Source organism: Solea senegalensis, linkage group LG8, assembly GCF_019176455.1.
Source record: "Solea senegalensis isolate Sse05_10M linkage group LG8, IFAPA_SoseM_1, whole genome shotgun sequence".
Lineage (NCBI taxonomy): Eukaryota > Metazoa > Chordata > Actinopteri > Pleuronectiformes > Soleidae > Solea > Solea senegalensis.
The window spans coordinates 23880381-23898076 of NC_058028.1; the positions used below are offsets into that span (position 1 = coordinate 23880381).

A 17696-nucleotide genomic window follows, 5' to 3' on the forward strand; every position below is an offset into this window, starting at 1 on the left:
GTAACACTAAGAGTTATTATGGACAAATAGTTTAAAATATAAAGTAAAAGAGTTCTTATCACTTATCATGTTTAATTGACTGTTTTAGTGATGTTCTACAACTGTAAGATTGAGTCAATGAAGAATGTCACACTCTTATTTCAATTGAACATTTTATTTTTCAATTTTTTTGTACATAAATCTCTCTTGAAATAGTGACCAACATCGTTTTATTACAGCTTTTTTTTTTATTAAAGTAATTCTGGAATTGATTGTTGTTTTCTAATCTAGTATTTGAACACAAGCACATTTCATTTCACTCCATAATCAGTTATTAAAGAGTCCAAACCTGTTTTTTTTAAGAAACTTAACACATTTATAGAGACATTTTTTTTATTTAAAGGTTTCACAAAGCATTAATGATTACACAGCGCACTCTAATATGATTAAAATCTCAGTCTCAAGTCCACTTCCTTAGCTGCACAATAAAGTAATAAAACAACAAAAAGCACAGCACAAACATTTTTTGTAGAAAAACAAAGTATGGCATATGATTATATAGAAATTATTATATGAAAGAACAGGACATAAAATATGCAGCATCCAGTCAAATCAATCAGCATGGATTCATTGATAGATGTGAAAAGTATTGGGTGGTTACGGATCTCTACACCGTCACAGAGGTCAGGGTGAGGTCACCGTCGATCTCCAGGGAGTGAATGTTTCTGACCGGAGTGATGCGGTGGTTGTAGGTGTGTGCCTGTATCCCATTGACCAGAATCCTGAAGCAGCTATTCTCACAGCAAATGGTCAACTGAAAAGAAACAAAAACAAAATGTGTGTTAGTAGTGGCACACAGTAAAAACAATAAGGATGTTGAAAAATAAACTCTTTAAAAAGTATAATACCATCGAAATTAGCAGGTAGAGTGTGTGCGCCATAAATATGACCATTAGTTTACAGCTTTAGTATATAAAATATGGAAATACAGCTGAAACTATCACTAATGGAAAAGCAAAAAACAACAACAACCTATTTTATTAAGATTAAATGTCTTCAGTATCAGTAAGAATATTAATATACACGTTTTAAACAGGAAGTTGTGTATGATTTAAAAATATTAAATGTATGGAAAACCCAAATTGGCCGAGTAGAAACTGAAATAAGTGAAGACAATATTAATTTAAAGTAAAAGAAAAGAAATGAATTTAAAATGAGTGTGAAGGTGTGCTGTCAGCATGCACAGAAACACTATGAACCATTATGAGAGAGGTTCGTGCTGCTGATCATTTCTAATAATTCTTGATCAGTGTGTGTATAAAACACATCAGTGTCTTTAGTTTTTAGTTCATGTTTTAAACTGCACCACAGAAGAAAAGTCAAAGCATCCACTCTGTTGGTAATCAGTCAATATTGTTCAATTAAAGTCAGTATCACACTTATTACATATTTATTTTTGTGATAAACTCTCCAATCATTTCTCAGTGGGTCTACCTGGGTCTTCATGTCACTGGTGTGAGTGTGTCGTCTTACCGTGAAAGGCTGCCCCTGGTGGAAGGGCATGCCTCCATCACGCTCCTCGCTGCCCCAGTGCGGCCCCTGCTTAGTGTTCCTCACCACCACGTGCTCATTGAAACGTGGATTGTAGTGCAGAGCGATGCCACCGTTGAAGTTGAGATTCACATGGAACCTGAGGACACAGAGGACAATACGTCCATAAAGCACGCATGGTTATAGATTTTAAATATTGCTCTTCAATGGCCTGATGAAGGCGAAGCTACTAGAAAAAAACATCAAATACATTGTACATTTACAGTATATGATAAATAATGGACTCATGTTATTATATTAATGAGTAACAATACATGCTATGGAATGAACTTTACACAAAACTATAACACCATCACATTCCAGCAAAGACAACAATGTGAATATATAATGTATAACTCATTTGAATAATTCTTCTGCAGTCACTTAAACCATGATGTTATAACCAGTACTAGTACAGTACGGTGGCACTTAAGCTTTACACAGTGACCTTTAAACAGACTGCACTAAGTCAGTAATCAGGGTCATTTCCTGTTTGGAAAAAAAAAGTCCCTGCCACAGAAAAACTGAAATAATGCCAAAGTTGACAAAACCCACATTCTATCACAGGAAACCTGAGAAGCATCAACTGGATTCACTGCCAGGATATTAACCCGGAGAGTGTGGGTTCCACCTTTGTTTGTTTGTTGTAGTTGCAATCACCAGTAAATCACCAGATGAAATGATGATGAAAAGAATGAAAGTGTTAAAAAGTGTTACTCTGGAAAATGTGTCCTAGTTTAGTTTGAATGGTAATGTTTATTTTAGTGAAGGCTTTATCATTCCTGGCACAGAGGCCAGTTAGTTGTGGAATTAATGAATTACTTGATAAATATAGTGATAGAATTGTTTTGTATCGTGTCTATTTTACAGGGTTTGAGTTTTTATATATATATATATATATATATATATATGTATATATATATATACATATATATATAAAAAAAAATATATAAATTCACATCTTTGATTTGTGAACAAATCAAAACATTTGAGGACAATATTTATATATCGACCTTGATGACCGCTCAGAACTGCTTGATACTACAGTTTTGTCATTCACCCATTCACTCACACACCCATTCACATGCTGCCATCACAGCTATCAGGAGCAAAGGGAGTGTCTTGCCCAAGGACACATCGGCATGTAGGCTAGTGGAGTCGGGAATTCAACCCACAACCTCCAAGTTCAGTGACCACTCACTCCACCAATGAGCTGCGGTCGCCTCCATTTTGGGGTTTGGGACACAAATAATCAAGATCTGTGTCCCGTGTCTGTTACTGTAGAAGTTTTAAAGCAGGACTCATGGGCCACTGACGATAGACTGTGTGCTGTGGTGTAACCATCATTTCATCAAGCTAAATGTGAGGAAGCCGAAGAAAATAGCGACTGATCTTAAGAAAACTGCACAGTTTCCTCTCCAAGCAAACATCGAGGGCACAGTTTGGAAAAACATGTGGAATGTGACGATTAAAGACTTGTCAAATCTGCAAACAGAGCCTGCAGAGACAGTATTTAATGCACAGATTGAATAGTTTTAAAGTCGTTTATTGAGTCAATTTTGTTCGTCCAAAACTGTCACTGAAGCTGGTAAAATAATTGGGGTACAGCAGCTCTCACTGACACAAAATGACTAAATCAGATCAGTCGATAATGAAAATAAGAGTTAGTTGGAGCCTGATTTTACTCCTCACTGTCTTGACTACTTAAGGTGCACAATTAAAATTAAGTAAACTCCAGCAGCAGCTCATTAGAGAGTCAGACCTTGTGGCGTGGGGCTGAATATTTCCCTGGATAGAGATGGACTTCCCAGGTGTGAATCCACCGTTGATGGAGGTTCTGTATGGAACAGCCTGCACAAAGGAAGGAATAAGAATTCATTATTATGGATGTAAATGTACTCGTGATTTGTTTACTACTTTGATGATCACAGACAGTACAACAGTACATCAGCAGGAGAACACAGGGCTTGACGACATCAATGTAACTGAACCTGTTCAGCCGACACTCCAGTCTTTTTTTAATCCCACATACTGTATAGTGTGCGATGATGATGATGATGGTTTAACTTGCACCCAAAAGGTTGTTGGTACCATAAATATCTACAGAACTGCAACCACTTCTGTATGTCTGATACTCACAAACGTCCAAGTGGAAAATCCTGGCTGTGGTGGAAATCCAAGAAGAGGAGGATATGCTGGAGAAGTTGGGAAGACAGGCTGAGGAGGACAATGCAGGAAATGAAGGTTGAGGAAATACAGGGTGTCCAGGGAACGACATATGGAAGGAAATCACTATCATCAATTGCACTTCTTAGTGTTTTTTTATTATTATTATTACTGAATTAAGTGACATCCTCACCATATTGTTCTGACAAGCAATGGAGGAAATTTCAACAGTCCCGCCGACAGAGATGGTGTCCACTTGGTTAAAGGGAATACGATGCCTGTAGTCCATGAAGTGACTGCCGTTGATATTCACCTGGAATGAGCAAATATACGATTTAACTTGTGCTTTATTTCTGAACATTGAGGAATATTTCAGCACGGACAAGATTAATTACGGCAAAGAATATTTTAAAAGAAAAAGAAAAAACAGTTGCCAGTTTATCGATTTATCTCCATTCAGAGGGTGAGGGGAATGGAAGGATGATCCACTCCACTGTTTCACCACAATCTAATGAAGTTGCTCACAACTTGACCCAAACACAGTACGTCTATGTCTGACTAAAAACAGCCATCAAGAAAAACACTTCAAATTCTCTGATTGTGAAATTCACTGTGATGATGAGTTTAGTGAGTTGGTCAGTTGATGTGAGACATAATTATGACATATAATTATTGATGTGAGACATATAATTATGTAAAGCTGAAATGCTATCATAGTGTGTATAATATGTACTCACGTAAACAGGCTATGTCGCTGAGCAAATAACACACAGTTTGCTATTTGTTTCTAGACTTCACTCAAACTCCATACGGGACTGAGACACGAAAACGCTCCGGTCTCTTGTATGATTCTGTAACGCTGTCAATCAAAAGGTTATTATAGTTAACGAAAACAAAAATTTCATACATAACCCTTTTGGGTTCATATGAAGCGTATTTAATGTTTGAAAGGTTGTATGTTGTTTCATTCATTCATAATAAAGCGATGCAATTTAAACATGTCGTTAATTGGGTTGAATTGGCTCATCTTAGTGAATCAAACTTAGTCTTTTATTGATTATTTTTTAGACTCCTAGTTCACAAGCAATGGGATGTGTCTTATGAGGGTAATTAAGTATTATGTGTGTATTTAGTCTGTTTTACCTGGCACACTAACTTCATGCACCCTCAGCACAATGATGCACATTTTGCACTTCAGTCTACTTTCTTGTAGACTGTTATATTTGATTCAGGGATGGTTATTCATATGTCCTAATTATTATATTAAGTATTATAACCTTGTTCCTACAATGGTCACGCCCAGTGTCTGTACTCAGACTATTAGCAGTAGTACGTAACAGATCATTTTCAGATTAGCAGCAATTTTAGCTCAACAGACCAGGAAGGAATCACGGGTGACTGTGATGAGCAGGTTGAAGACGGAGCCAGGAAGAAGTAAGGAGTTCTTCTTCCTCTCCTCGCTGCCCCAGTTGCCGTGTTGCAGGGTGTTGGCGACCACACAAGAGACACCGTCATATCGGGGGTTAAAATGGAAAGCAATGTCTGCATTGGTCCTGGAGCCACACTGTAAATTCACATGGAACCTAAAAGCAATCATGTGACAAGTCATGAGTCGTGTACAAGACGTTTATGAGAACTATATATTTTTTTTAAAAATGTGGCTTTGGAATAATTTTCCTTCTTAAGAAGCTTGAGAAGCTTAAGAAGTTGAGTGTAAATAAAACATTTATATCAGAGGTGGCACCTGGTGTGGAATTGGACCTACAGCCAATAAATCATCTGACAGATTGTTTGTATTTGTACTATTTTGACTTCTCTCGCCCTTCAGACACTGAAAGTCCAGCAAATTCAGTCCAATTCAAGGTAATGTCACAGTTGTATATGCACACGTCAAAATATACCTTAATGTACATGAATACATATTTTTAAATATGCCAGTAAAGTAAAGTGCTATATTTAAAAATAAATAAAGTATTTCGTTTTTGTTTCTCCCTTTACATTACAGTATTTAGTATTTAAGTATTTGTAATAATCAGTTTTTCTTCCAGTTCAATGTAAAAAAAATTGACAAAATTTTATTTGATTAGACTTTCTTTCTTCTCTTTAAGTTGTTGACAACACACAGGCGCCAATTTCAAACGTGTAAATATGCTGCACTAAACCATAACACTCGCTTAAACACTATGGTGCTCCAGATCTTTGACCACACCTCTTCCTTTGACAAATAAAAGAAAACAAACAAAATACTTTGCCCAAAAATGTTACATTTTCACACTGAATCAGAAAAGAAAAGCTTAAATGATGATTAATCAATGAAAAGATCAGTCTGACCTTTTGACTCCAGGCAGGACTCGTCCACAGATGGCGATCATCTTCCCCTCCTGCACACCACCTTGGATTGCTCCTGTGAAGGGAATTACCTGGAAAGATTTGGATTTAACATACAATTAATTATCGTAACTGTTACAGTATGATCACATGACCTTAAATGACATTGTACAGCTGTAAACAGCAGCACATTTATCGAGACATTTATCTGAGCCCACTTTTGAGCTACCGTGTCACCAGTTCCACCAATTCCACCATGTTATAAAAGGTGGCGGCTGAACAAGCTTTGATGAAAGAGGAACTGCAGGTCTATTCAATCCGTTGAGGAAGCCAACAGCGCCAAGTAAATCAACGAAGGTCACGTTAAAAGGGTTTGAATCTATGTAACCATCGTCAAAACCGTCCAGGACATCTCTACTGTCTACTTCTATCATGTCAATTTGTCAGTAGGGAAACTTCATTTCCTTCCATTGGAAACATGTGACTGTATGAATTTTAGAAAAACAGATAATCGAATATTGGTTGTTCCTAAGTTTCAGTCTACATTTTTTTGTTCTGTTCACAGTAGAGATGGAAGACTGCTGCTGAAGCCTTGAAGGCCCATGATGGGTGTGATATGCAGCAGGATTTGAGCCATTTCTTTCACTTTCTCTTTGAGTCACAGTCTCTGTTAATAAGATGAATTATTAATGTTAATAAGATGTGACGCGTCAGATACAGAGATACAACCTTGAAAGTTAGCTCATGATCTAATGATTTTTGTTCACTTCAGGTGAATCAACCACACATCTTTCCAGTCACAGTTATATAAGAGCTGCAATTGTCCACTGTTTTTGGCTTCCCCTGTGATCATGACAGTAAAACACAGTTATTAAAAAGTTACACACTGCAACTTTAAGGCAAAAATGGCTGTGAAAAGCTTAACATAAGACTCTGTAGCTAAATGATGATGATAATAATGGAGATGTTAACAACAACACTTTCATTCAAAATTGAAATTCTGACCACTTTGAATGTTCAACATGATCAAAATGATCACTGTTTCTATTGGTATTTTACAAAAGAAAAACCCACTCTCTCAAGCAGACTTCTTTAAAATGTTTGACTTGACACTGGCTGTGTTATATTATCCATGTGGCAAAAAAGTGGCCCCCAGGGTTAGGGTGGTTTAGGCAGGACAGTCCGGATTGTAACACCCTGTCCTTACAAAATCCCTAAGATCTATGGTCTAACAAATATTGTCTGAAAGCAGTGTCGATCATATATGTATATTGTTGGTTAAAAAGCGTAAATTGCGGCTAACGTGAAATGCAGATCAATAAAAGATCTTTAATTCTGAGTGGTCAAAAGAGCGTGGCTTTGTGGGCACCAGACGTTCGTGCTGTTTGCACTATTTGTCGCTGTGACGTTGATGTAAGCATAATTGAAAGGCAGGTTCCCATGGAAGAACAGAAAAACAACAGACGATTTGCCGGCCACTCTTCCACAGTGTTGTTTTGCCAGGAAAGGGCAAACAGTAAACTATGAATTTAATAGATCTGATGCACTTTCATTTACTCTTCTTTATTTTTAATTTGTACTGACAATAAAGATTCAAGAGAAGCTCTAGCACTATTTTTTTTTTTCCCCCCAAAACATTTTTAGCCCAAAAATGTTGGGTTAGAGGTGCAAGTTCCAGCCCCTTTGAGAGGTGTCGTGGGCTAGTGGGCTACGAAGTGAAGTCCACAAGGTATGAAGCATGCAGCTCTGCCTTCAGTTGATGGCTGCCAAGTGTGGTGGCTGCGTTTAAAGACATAGTAGTGTGCAGCTGCAGCTCCAACCACAGGAAGACATTTCCCTACCGTATAACGGTTTCACCAAAAAACAGACACTTCATCACCAAACGTCACCACATACATGTCAACAACCACTTACCGGATTATAAAACAGTGTCTGGTTAAAAGCCATGGTTCGAGGTTGAATTGCAGAGTTGAGTTTTGCTGCAGAGTCAGGAGTAAAGAAAAAAGAAGATAAGAGCAAGTTGCGCTTTTATTGTTCAGAAAGGTTTCGATTTCATTGCAGGGGGCAGGACCGACAGGAAGTGCTGCACTTCCTGTCGGTCTAATAAATAATAATGAGGTTTCGTTTGTGGGTAAATGGTGCAGTGTGTCTGTGTTGTCAGTGTCTAACAGTGTGTTATCAGTGTATGTGCCTGCTGTTTGTTGAATAATGGAAGTCTGTAGAGACGACACTATATCTTGATTATTCCTTCTTTTCATTTACAAAATACATTGAGAAGATGATAGAGGCTGGTTTAAAAACATTAAATATGATACATTAAACTTGAATGTATCATAGTAGTAGTATGTAAAGGACACTTTTTTTCCATGTGCACGTGCATGGACGCTTTATGACTGAATGTTGCCTTTTCTTTAAAAGAGTTCTTGTTTTCTTCATAGTCTATTTGTATGTTGAATATCTGACGCTGCACTGTTTTGTACATGAATCTCTCTTTTTATTACAGTTTCTTTTTTCCTGATTAAAAGAAAACTGGAATTGAATGTTGTTTTCTTTCTTGGGTGAGAACAGAAGCTCAAGAGCACATTCAACTCACATTTCACAATCAGTATTAAAGAGTCCAAACATGTTTTTTAAAGGCGACATCGAATGCTTGTATCACACACATATGTTAGTTATGGAGGTCTACTTACATATATTAACTTGTTTTCATGGTTAAAAACCTCCTAATCGCTGCAAACGAGCCGATCAAAATATCTCCTCACTGACGCTCTCGTCAGCCGCGCTGTTTCAGACCAAAACCACACCCCTAGAATGTGGACTGTGTTGTGATTGGCCAGCCAACGAGAGCTTTCCTACTGTCCTGTGATTGGCCAGGTACCTGGAAGTGACGTAATAGATAGGTCAGCTCTCAGATACACAGCTCCCCCTCTGGCACGGTGGATGCTCTGCATCTCAGCAGCTACAACAAGAGTAGTTCTTCTTCTTCTGTGGTTGAATGTACACAACCGGATGTGCCCGGACTAGTGCCCGCACCAGGAGGCGCTACAGTGGTGAGAGGAGTGGTGAGGATTTCTGATGACGACATCAAATTAAGGAAGTGCCGATCCGCTTCGCAGAGCCCAGGAAAACAATACAACACTATTTTCTCAGCAGTGGCTGAACTGTTGTTCTGAAACTTTAGGGTTTCATAAACGAGGCAATGACGCAGATACACACACACACACACACAAACGCAGCATTAATTGGAGCTTCCGGTCTATGTGGCCTTTAACAAACTTTCTTAAGAACCAATTTAAGACAAGAAATGAGACCACCTGTTTCAAATAAAGGATAACTTAACACACTGTCAGACACATTTCATTTTATTTAAAGGTTTTACAAAGCATTCATTATTTCACAGCACTCTTATACTATTAACCCTTTACACTGACGACACCTTTGCACAAGTGCACTTTGCATTACCGTAATTACATGACGGTTTGTGCTATCAGAAAACGTTTTTGCCAACGTGTGGTTATTACGGTAATTTCACTCCAGATCTTTCAGGAAGCCAGAGAATCAGCGTCTTTGTCGCCAGAGAGAAGAGAGTGGGACGAATGCCTGTACATAGTTTCCATTTTTTGTCCTGTTTTTGCACATTAAGAGACAAAGACTCAAACAAATGTTATTGTAAATATGTTTCATACTGTTCACATTTAAATTGAACATGCAAACTATGTTGTTCATGTGTTATTTTTTCTTCATTTTAAGTTGTTAAAACAGTATTTAAACATGCAGCATGTTATACATAATTGCCAGATATTAATAAAAAAAAAAAAAGGTCAGACGCACATTTTGAGGGTTAGGAGTTCAAGGGTTAAAGTTCACTTCCTTAGCTGCGTTCAGGCTGATAAGAGTAATAACACAACATAACACAGTATTCTGCAGTCACTTAAACCATGATGTTATAACCAGTACTAGTACAGTACGGTGGCACTTAAGCTTTACACAGTGACCTTTAAACAGACTGCACTAAGTCAGTAATCAGGGTCATTTCCTGTTTGGAAAAAAAAAGTCCCTGCCACAGAAAAACTGAAATAATGCCAAAGTTGACAAAACCCACATTCTATCACAGGAAACCTGAGAAGCATCAACTGGATTCACTGCCAGGATATTAACCCGGAGAGTGTGGGTTCCACCTTTGTTTGTTTGTTGTAGTTGCAATCACCAGTAAATCACCAGATGAAATGATGATGAAAAGAATGAAAGTGTTAAAAAGTGTTACTCTGGAAAATGTGTCCTAGTTTAGTTTGAATGGTAATGTTTATTTTAGTGAAGGCTTTATCATTCCTGGCACAGAGGCCAGTTAGTTGTGGGCTTAATGAATTACTTGATAAATCAACCCACAACCTCCAAGTTCAGTGACCACTCACTCCACCAATGAGCTGCTGTCGCCTCCATTTTGGGGTTTGGGACACAAATAATCAAGATCTGTGTCCCGTGTCTGTTACTGTAGAAGTTTTAAAGCAGGACTCATGGGCCACTGACGATAGACTGTGTGCTGTGGTGTAACCATCATTTCATCAAGCTAAATGTGAGGAAGCCGAAGAAAATAGCGACTGATCTTAAGAAAACTGCACAGTTTCCTCTCCAAGCAAACATCAAGGGCACAGTTTGGAAAAACACGTGGAATGTGACGATTAAAGACTTGTCAAATCTGCAAACAGAGCCTGCAGAGACAGTATTTAATGCACAGATTGAATATTGAATTTAAAGTCGTAAAGACGTTTATTGAGTCAATTTTGTTCGTCCAAAACTGTCACTGAAGCTGGTAAAATAATTGGGGTACAGGCGCTCTCACTGACACAAGATGACTAAATCAGATCAGTCGATAATGAAAATAAGAGTTAGTTGGAGCCTGATTTTACTCCTCACTGTCTTGACTACTTAAGGTGCACAATTAGTTTCTCCAGCAGCAGCTCATTAGAGAGTCAGACCTTGTGGCGTGGGGCTGAATATTTCCCTGGATAGTGATGGTCTTCTCCGGTGTGAATCCACCGTTGATGGAGGTTCTGTATGGAACAGCCTGCACAAAGGAAGGAATAATAATTCATTATTATGGATGTAAATGTACTCGTGATTTGTTTACAGACTAAGGAGCAGGAAACAGCAGCTACTTTGATGATCACAGACAGTACAACAGTACATCAGCAGGAGAACACAGGGCTTGACGACATCAATGTAACTGAACCTGTTCAGCCGACACTCTGGTCTTTTTTTAATCCCACATACTGTATAGTGTGCGATGATGATGGTTTAACTTGCACCAAAAAGGTTGTTGGTACCATAAATATCTACAGAACTGCAACCACTTCTGTATGTCTGATACTCACAAACGTCCAAGTGGAAAATCCTGGCTGTGGTGGAAATCCAAGAAGAGGAAGATATGCTGGAGAAGTTGGGAAGACAGGCTGAGGAGGACAATGCAGGAAATGAAGGTTGAGGAAATACAGGGTGTCCAGGGAACGACATATGGAAGGAAATCACTATCATCAATTGCACTTCTTAGTGGGTTTTTTATTATTATTACTATTATTACTCAATTAAGTGACATCCTCACCATATTGTTCTGACAAGCAATGGAGTAAATTTCAACAGTCCCGCCGACAGAGATGGTGTCCACTTGGTTAAAGGGAATACGATGCCTGTAGTCCATGAAGTGACTGCCGTTGATATTCACCTGGAATGAGCAAATATACGATTTAACTTGTGCTTTATTTCTGAACATTGAGGAATATTTCAGCACGGACAAGATTAATTACGGCAAAGAATATTTAAAAAGAAAAAAAAAAACAGTTGCAGGACACACGGTGGTGTAGTGGTTAGCACTCTCGCCTTGCAGCGAGAAGACCCGGGTTTGAGCCCCGGTTGGAACAAGGGCCTTTCTGCATATAGTTTGCATGTTCTCCCCGTGTGTGCGTGGGTTCTCTCCGGGTTCTCCGGCTTCCTCCCACAGTCCAAAAACATGCAATGTGGGGATTAGGTAAATTGGACACTCTAAATTGACCATAGGAGTGAGTGTGAGAGTGAATGGTTGTTTGTCTCTATCTGTGTGTGGCCCTGCGATGGACTAGCAAACTGTCCAGGGTGTACCCCGCCTATCGACTTCACTCAAACTCCACACGGGTCTGAGACACGAAACCGCTCTGGTCTCTTGTATGATTCTGTAACGCTGTCAATCAAAAAGTGGCCCCGCCTTTCAGACAGTTCCTCCCCAAAGTTATTATAGTTAACGAAAACTAAAATTTCATACATAACCCTTTTGGGTTCATATGAAGCGTATTTAATGTTTGAAAGGTTGTATGTTGTTTCATTCATTCATAATAAAGCGATGCAAGTTAAACATGTCGTTAATTGGGTTGAATTGGCTCATCTTAGTGAATCAAACTTAGTCTTTTATTGATTATTTTTTAGACTCCTAGTTCACAAGCAATGGGATGTGTCTTATGAGGGTAATTAAGTATTATGTGTGTATTTAGTCTGTTTTACCTGGCACACTAACTTCATGCACCCTCAGCACAATGATGCACATTTTGCACTTCAGTCTACTTTCTTGTAGACTGTTATATTTGATTCAGGGATGGTTATTCATATGTCCTAATTATTATATTAAGTATTATAACCTTGTTCCTCCAATGGTCACGCCCAGTGTCTGTACTCAGACTATTAGCAGTAGTACGTAACAGATCATTTTCAGATTAGCAGCAATTTTAGCTCAACAGACCAGGAAGGAATCACGGGTGACTGTGATGAGCAGTTTGAAGATGGAGCCAGGAAGAAGTAAGGAGTTGCTCTTCCTCTCCTCGCTGCCCCATTTGCCGCTTTGCAGGGTGTTGGCGACCACACAAGAGACACCGTCATATCGGGGGTTAAAATGGAAAGCAATGTCTGCATTGGTCCTGGAGCCACACTGTAAATTCACATTGAACCTAAAAGCAATCATGTGAAAAAAGCAGTCATGAGTCGTGTACAAGACGTTTATGAGAACTATATATATTTCTTTTAAAAATGTGGCTTTGGAATAATTTTCCTTCTTAAGAAGCTTGAGAAGCTTAAGAAGTTGAGTGTAAATAAAACATTTATATCAGAGGTGGCACCTGGTGTGGAATTAAAAAATAATTAAATAAATCATCTGACAGATTGTTTGTATTTGTACTATTTTGACTTCTCTCGCCCTTCAGACACTGAAAGTCCAGCAAATTCAGTCCAATTCAAGGTAATGTCACAGTTGTATATGCACACGTCAAAATATACCTTAATGTACATGAATACATATTTTTAAATATGCCAGTAAAGTGCTATATTTAAAAATAAATAAATAAAGTATTTCGTTTTTGTTTCTCCCTTTACATTACAGTATTTAGTATTTAATTATTTGTAATAATCAGTTTTTCTTCCAGTTCAATGTAAAAAAAATTGACAAAATGTTGTTTTTATTTTATTTGATTAGACTTTCTTTCTTCTCTTTAAGTTGTAACGTGTAAATATGCTGCACTAAACCATAACACTCGCTTAAACACTATGGTGCTCCAGATCTTTGACCACACCTCTTCCTTTGACAAATAAAAGAAAACAAACAAAATACTTTGCCCAAAAATGTTACATTTTCACACTGAATCAGAAAAGAAAAGCTTAAATGATGATTAATCAATGAAAAGATCAGTCTGACCTTTTGACTCCAGGCGGGACTCGTCCACAGATGGCGATCATCTTCCCCTCCTGCACACCACCTTGGATTGCTCCTGTGAAGGGAATTACCTGGAAAGATTTGGATTTAACATACAATTAATTATCGTAACTGTTACAGTATGATCACATGACCTTAAATGACATTGTACAGCTGTAAACAGCAGCACATTTATCGAGACATTTATCTGAGCCCACTTTTGAGCTACCGTGTCACCAGTTCCACCAATTCCACCATGTTATAAAAGGTGGCGGCTGAACAAGCTTTGATGAAAGAGGAACTGCAGGTCTATTCAATCTGATGAGGAAGCCAACAGCGCCAAGTAAATCAACGAAGGTCACGTTAAAAGGGTTTGAATCTATGTAACCATTGTCAAAACCGTCCAGAACATCTCTGTCTACTTCTATCATGTCAATTTGTCAGTAGGGAAACTTCATTTCCTTCCATTGGAAACATGTGACTGTATGAATTTTAAAAAAACAGATAATCGAATATTGGTTGTTCCTAAGTTTCAGTCTACATTTTTTTGTTCTGTTCACAGTAGAGATGGAAGACTGCTGCTGAAGCCTTGAAGGCCCATGATGGGTGTGATATGCAGCAGGATTTAAGCCATTTCTTTCACTTTCTCTTTGAGTCACAGTCTCTGTTAATAAGATGAATTATTAATGTTATTAAGATGTGACGCGTCAGATACAGAGATACAACCTTGAAAGTTAGCTCATGATCTAATGATTTTTGTTCACTTCAGGTGAATCAACCACACATCTTTCCAGTCACAGTTATATAAGAGCTGCAATTGTCCACTGTTTTTGGCTTCCCCTGTGATCATGACAGTAAAACACAGTTATTAAAAAGTTACACACTGCAACTTTAAGGCAAAAATGGCTGTGAAAAGCTTAACATAAGACTCTGTAGCTAAATGATGATGATAATAATGGAGATGTTAACAACAACACTTTCATTCAAAATTGAAATTCTGACCACTTTGAATGTTCAACATGATCAAAATGATCACTGTTTCTATTGGTATTTTACAAAAGAAAAACCCACTCTCTCAAGCAGACTTCTTTAAAATGTTTGACTTGACACTGGCTGTGTTATATTATCCATGTGGCAAAAAAGTGGCCCCCAGGGTTAGGGTGGTTTAGGCAGGACAGTCCGGATTGTAACACCCTGTCCTTACAAAATCCCTAAGATCTATGGTCTAACAAATATTGTCTGAAAGCAGTGTCGATCATATATGTATATTGTTGGTTAAAAAGCGTACATTGCGGCTAACGTGAAATGCCGATCAATAAAAGATCTTTAATTCTGAGCGGTCAAAAGAGCGTGGCTTTGTGGGCACCAGACGTTCGTGCTGTTTGCACTATTTGTCGCTGTGACGTTGATGTAAGCATAATTGAAAGGCAGGTTCCCATGGAAGAACAGAAAAACAACAGACGCCAGCCGGCCACTCTTCCACAGTGTTGTTTTGCCAGGAAAGGGCAAACAGTAAACTATGAATTTAATAGATATGATGCACTTTCATTTACTATTATTTATTTTTAATTTGTACTGACAATAAAGATTCAAGAGAAGCTCTAGCACTATTTTTTTTTTTCCCCCCAAAACATTTTTAGCCCAAAAATGTTGGGTTAAAGGTGCAAATCCAGCCCCTTTGAGAGGTGTCGTGGGCTAGTGGGCTACGTAGTGAAGTCCACAAGGTATGAAGCATGCAGCTCTGCCTTCAGTTGATGGCTGCCAAGTGTGGTGGCTGCGTTTAAAGACATAGTAGTGTGCAGCTGCAGCTCCAACCACAGGAAGACATTTCCCTACCGTATAACGGTTTCACCAAAAAACAGACACTTCATCACCAAACGTCACCACATACATGTCAACAACCACTTACCGGATTGTCAAACAGTGTCTGGTTAAGAGCCATGGTTCGCGGTTGAATTGCAGAGTTGAGGTTTGCTGCAGAGTCAGGAGTAAAGAAAAAAGAAGATAAGAGCAAGTTGCGCTTTTATTGTTCAGAAAGGTTTCGATTTCATTGCAGGGGGCAGGACCGACAGGAAGTGCTGCACTTCCTGTCGGTCTAATAAATAATAATGAGGTTTCGTTTGTGGGTAAATGGTGCAGTGGGTCTGTGTTGTCAGTGTCTAACAGTGTGTTATCAGTGTATGTGCCTGCTGTTTGTTGAATAATGGAAGTCTGTAGAGACGACACTATATCTTGATTATTCCTTCTTTTCATTTACAAAATACATTGAGAAGATGATAGAGGCTGGTTTAAAAACATTAAATATGATACATTAAACTTGAATGTATCATAGTAGTAGTATGTAAAGGACACTTTTTTTCCATGTGCACGTGCATGGACGCTTTATGACTGAATGTTGCCTTTTCTTTAAAAGAGTTCTTGTTTTCTTCATAGTCTATTTGTATGTTGAATATCTGACGCTGCACTGTTTTGTACATGAATCTCTCTTTTTATTACAGTTTCTTTTTTCCTGATTAAAAGAAAACTGGAATTGAATGTTGTTTTCTTTCTTGGGTGAGAACAGAGGCTCAAGAGCACATTCAACTCACATTTCACAATCAGTATTAAAGAGTCCAAACATGTTTTTTAAAGGCGACATAGAATGCTTGTATCACACACATATGTTAGTTATGGAGGTCTACTTACATATATTAACTTGTTTTCATGGTTAAAAACCTCCTAATCGCTGCAAACGAGCCGATCAAAATATCTCCTCATCGCCGCGCTGTTTCAGACCAAAACCAAACCCCAGGAACATGGACTGTGTTGTGATTGGCCAGCCAACGAGAGCTTTCCTACTGTCCTGTGATTGGCCAGGTACCTGGAAGTGACGTAATAGATAGGCCAGCTCTCAGATACACAGCTCCCCCTCTGGCACGGTGGATGCTCTGCATCTCAGCAGCTACAACCAGAGTAGTTCTTCTTCTTCTGTGGTTGAATGTACGCAACCAGATGTGCCCGGACTAGTGCCCGCACGGGGAGGCGCTACGGTGGTGAGGATTTTTGATGACGACATCAAATTAAGGAAGTGCCGATCCGCTTCGCAGAGCCCAGGAAAACAATACAACACTATTTTCTCAGCAGTGGCTGAACTGTTGTTCTGAAACTTTAGGGTTTCATAAACGAGGCAATGACACAGATACACACACAAACGCAGCGTTAATTGGAGCTTCCGGTCTATGTGGCCTTTAACAAACTTTCTTAAGAACCAATTTAAGACAAGAAATGAGACCGCCTGTTTCAAATAAAGGATAACTTCACACACTGTCAGACACATTTCATTTTATTTAAAGGTTTTACAAAGCATTCATTATTTCACAGCACTCTTATACTATTAACCCTTTACGCTGACGACACCTTTGCACAAGTGCACTTTGCATTACCGTAATTACATGTTGGTTTGTGCTATCAGAAAACGTTTTTTGACAGCTATGAAGTTGCATGTCAAAGCCAACGTGTGGTTATTACGGTAATTTCACTCCAGATCTTTCAGGAAGCCAGAGAATCAGCGTATTTGTCGCCAGAGAGAAGAGAGTGGGACGAATGCCTGTACATAGTTTCCATTTTTTGTCCTGTTTTTGCACATTAAGAGACAAAGACTCAAACAAATGTTATTGTAAATATGTTTCATACTGTTCACATTTAAATTGAACATGCAAACTATGTTGTTCATGTGTTATTTTTTCTTCATTTTAAGTTGTTAAAACAGTTTTTAAACATGCAGCATGTTATACATAATTGCCAGATATTAATAAAAAAAAAAAAAAGGTCAGACGCACATTTTGAGGGTTAGGAGTTCAAGGGTTAAAAACTCACTCAAGTCCACTTCCTTAGCTGCGTTCAGGCTGATAAGAGTAATAACACAACATAACACAGCACCAACCTGATG

At 38.5% G+C, this 17696-nt stretch overlaps 1 protein-coding gene across 1 annotated transcript; it reads right to left on the bottom strand.

Annotated features, from left to right (window-relative positions):
* Positions 1-138: 138 nt before the first annotated feature.
* LOC122773589 (galectin-9-like) lies at positions 139-15842 on the bottom strand. Its single transcript, XM_044032365.1, has 14 exons — positions 15678-15842; positions 13772-13860; positions 12827-13031; positions 11663-11782; positions 11436-11513; positions 11006-11128; positions 7978-8088; positions 6067-6155; positions 5114-5318; positions 3929-4048; positions 3709-3786; positions 3332-3420; positions 1513-1669; positions 139-793 (listed from the first exon to the last, which is right to left on the bottom strand). The coding sequence occupies exons 1-14, from the start codon at positions 15708-15710 to the stop codon at positions 647-649; spliced, it is 1644 nt and encodes a 547-aa protein (XP_043888300.1). The 5' UTR covers positions 15711-15842; the 3' UTR covers positions 139-646.
* Between the last annotated feature and the right edge of the window lie 1854 nt (positions 15843-17696).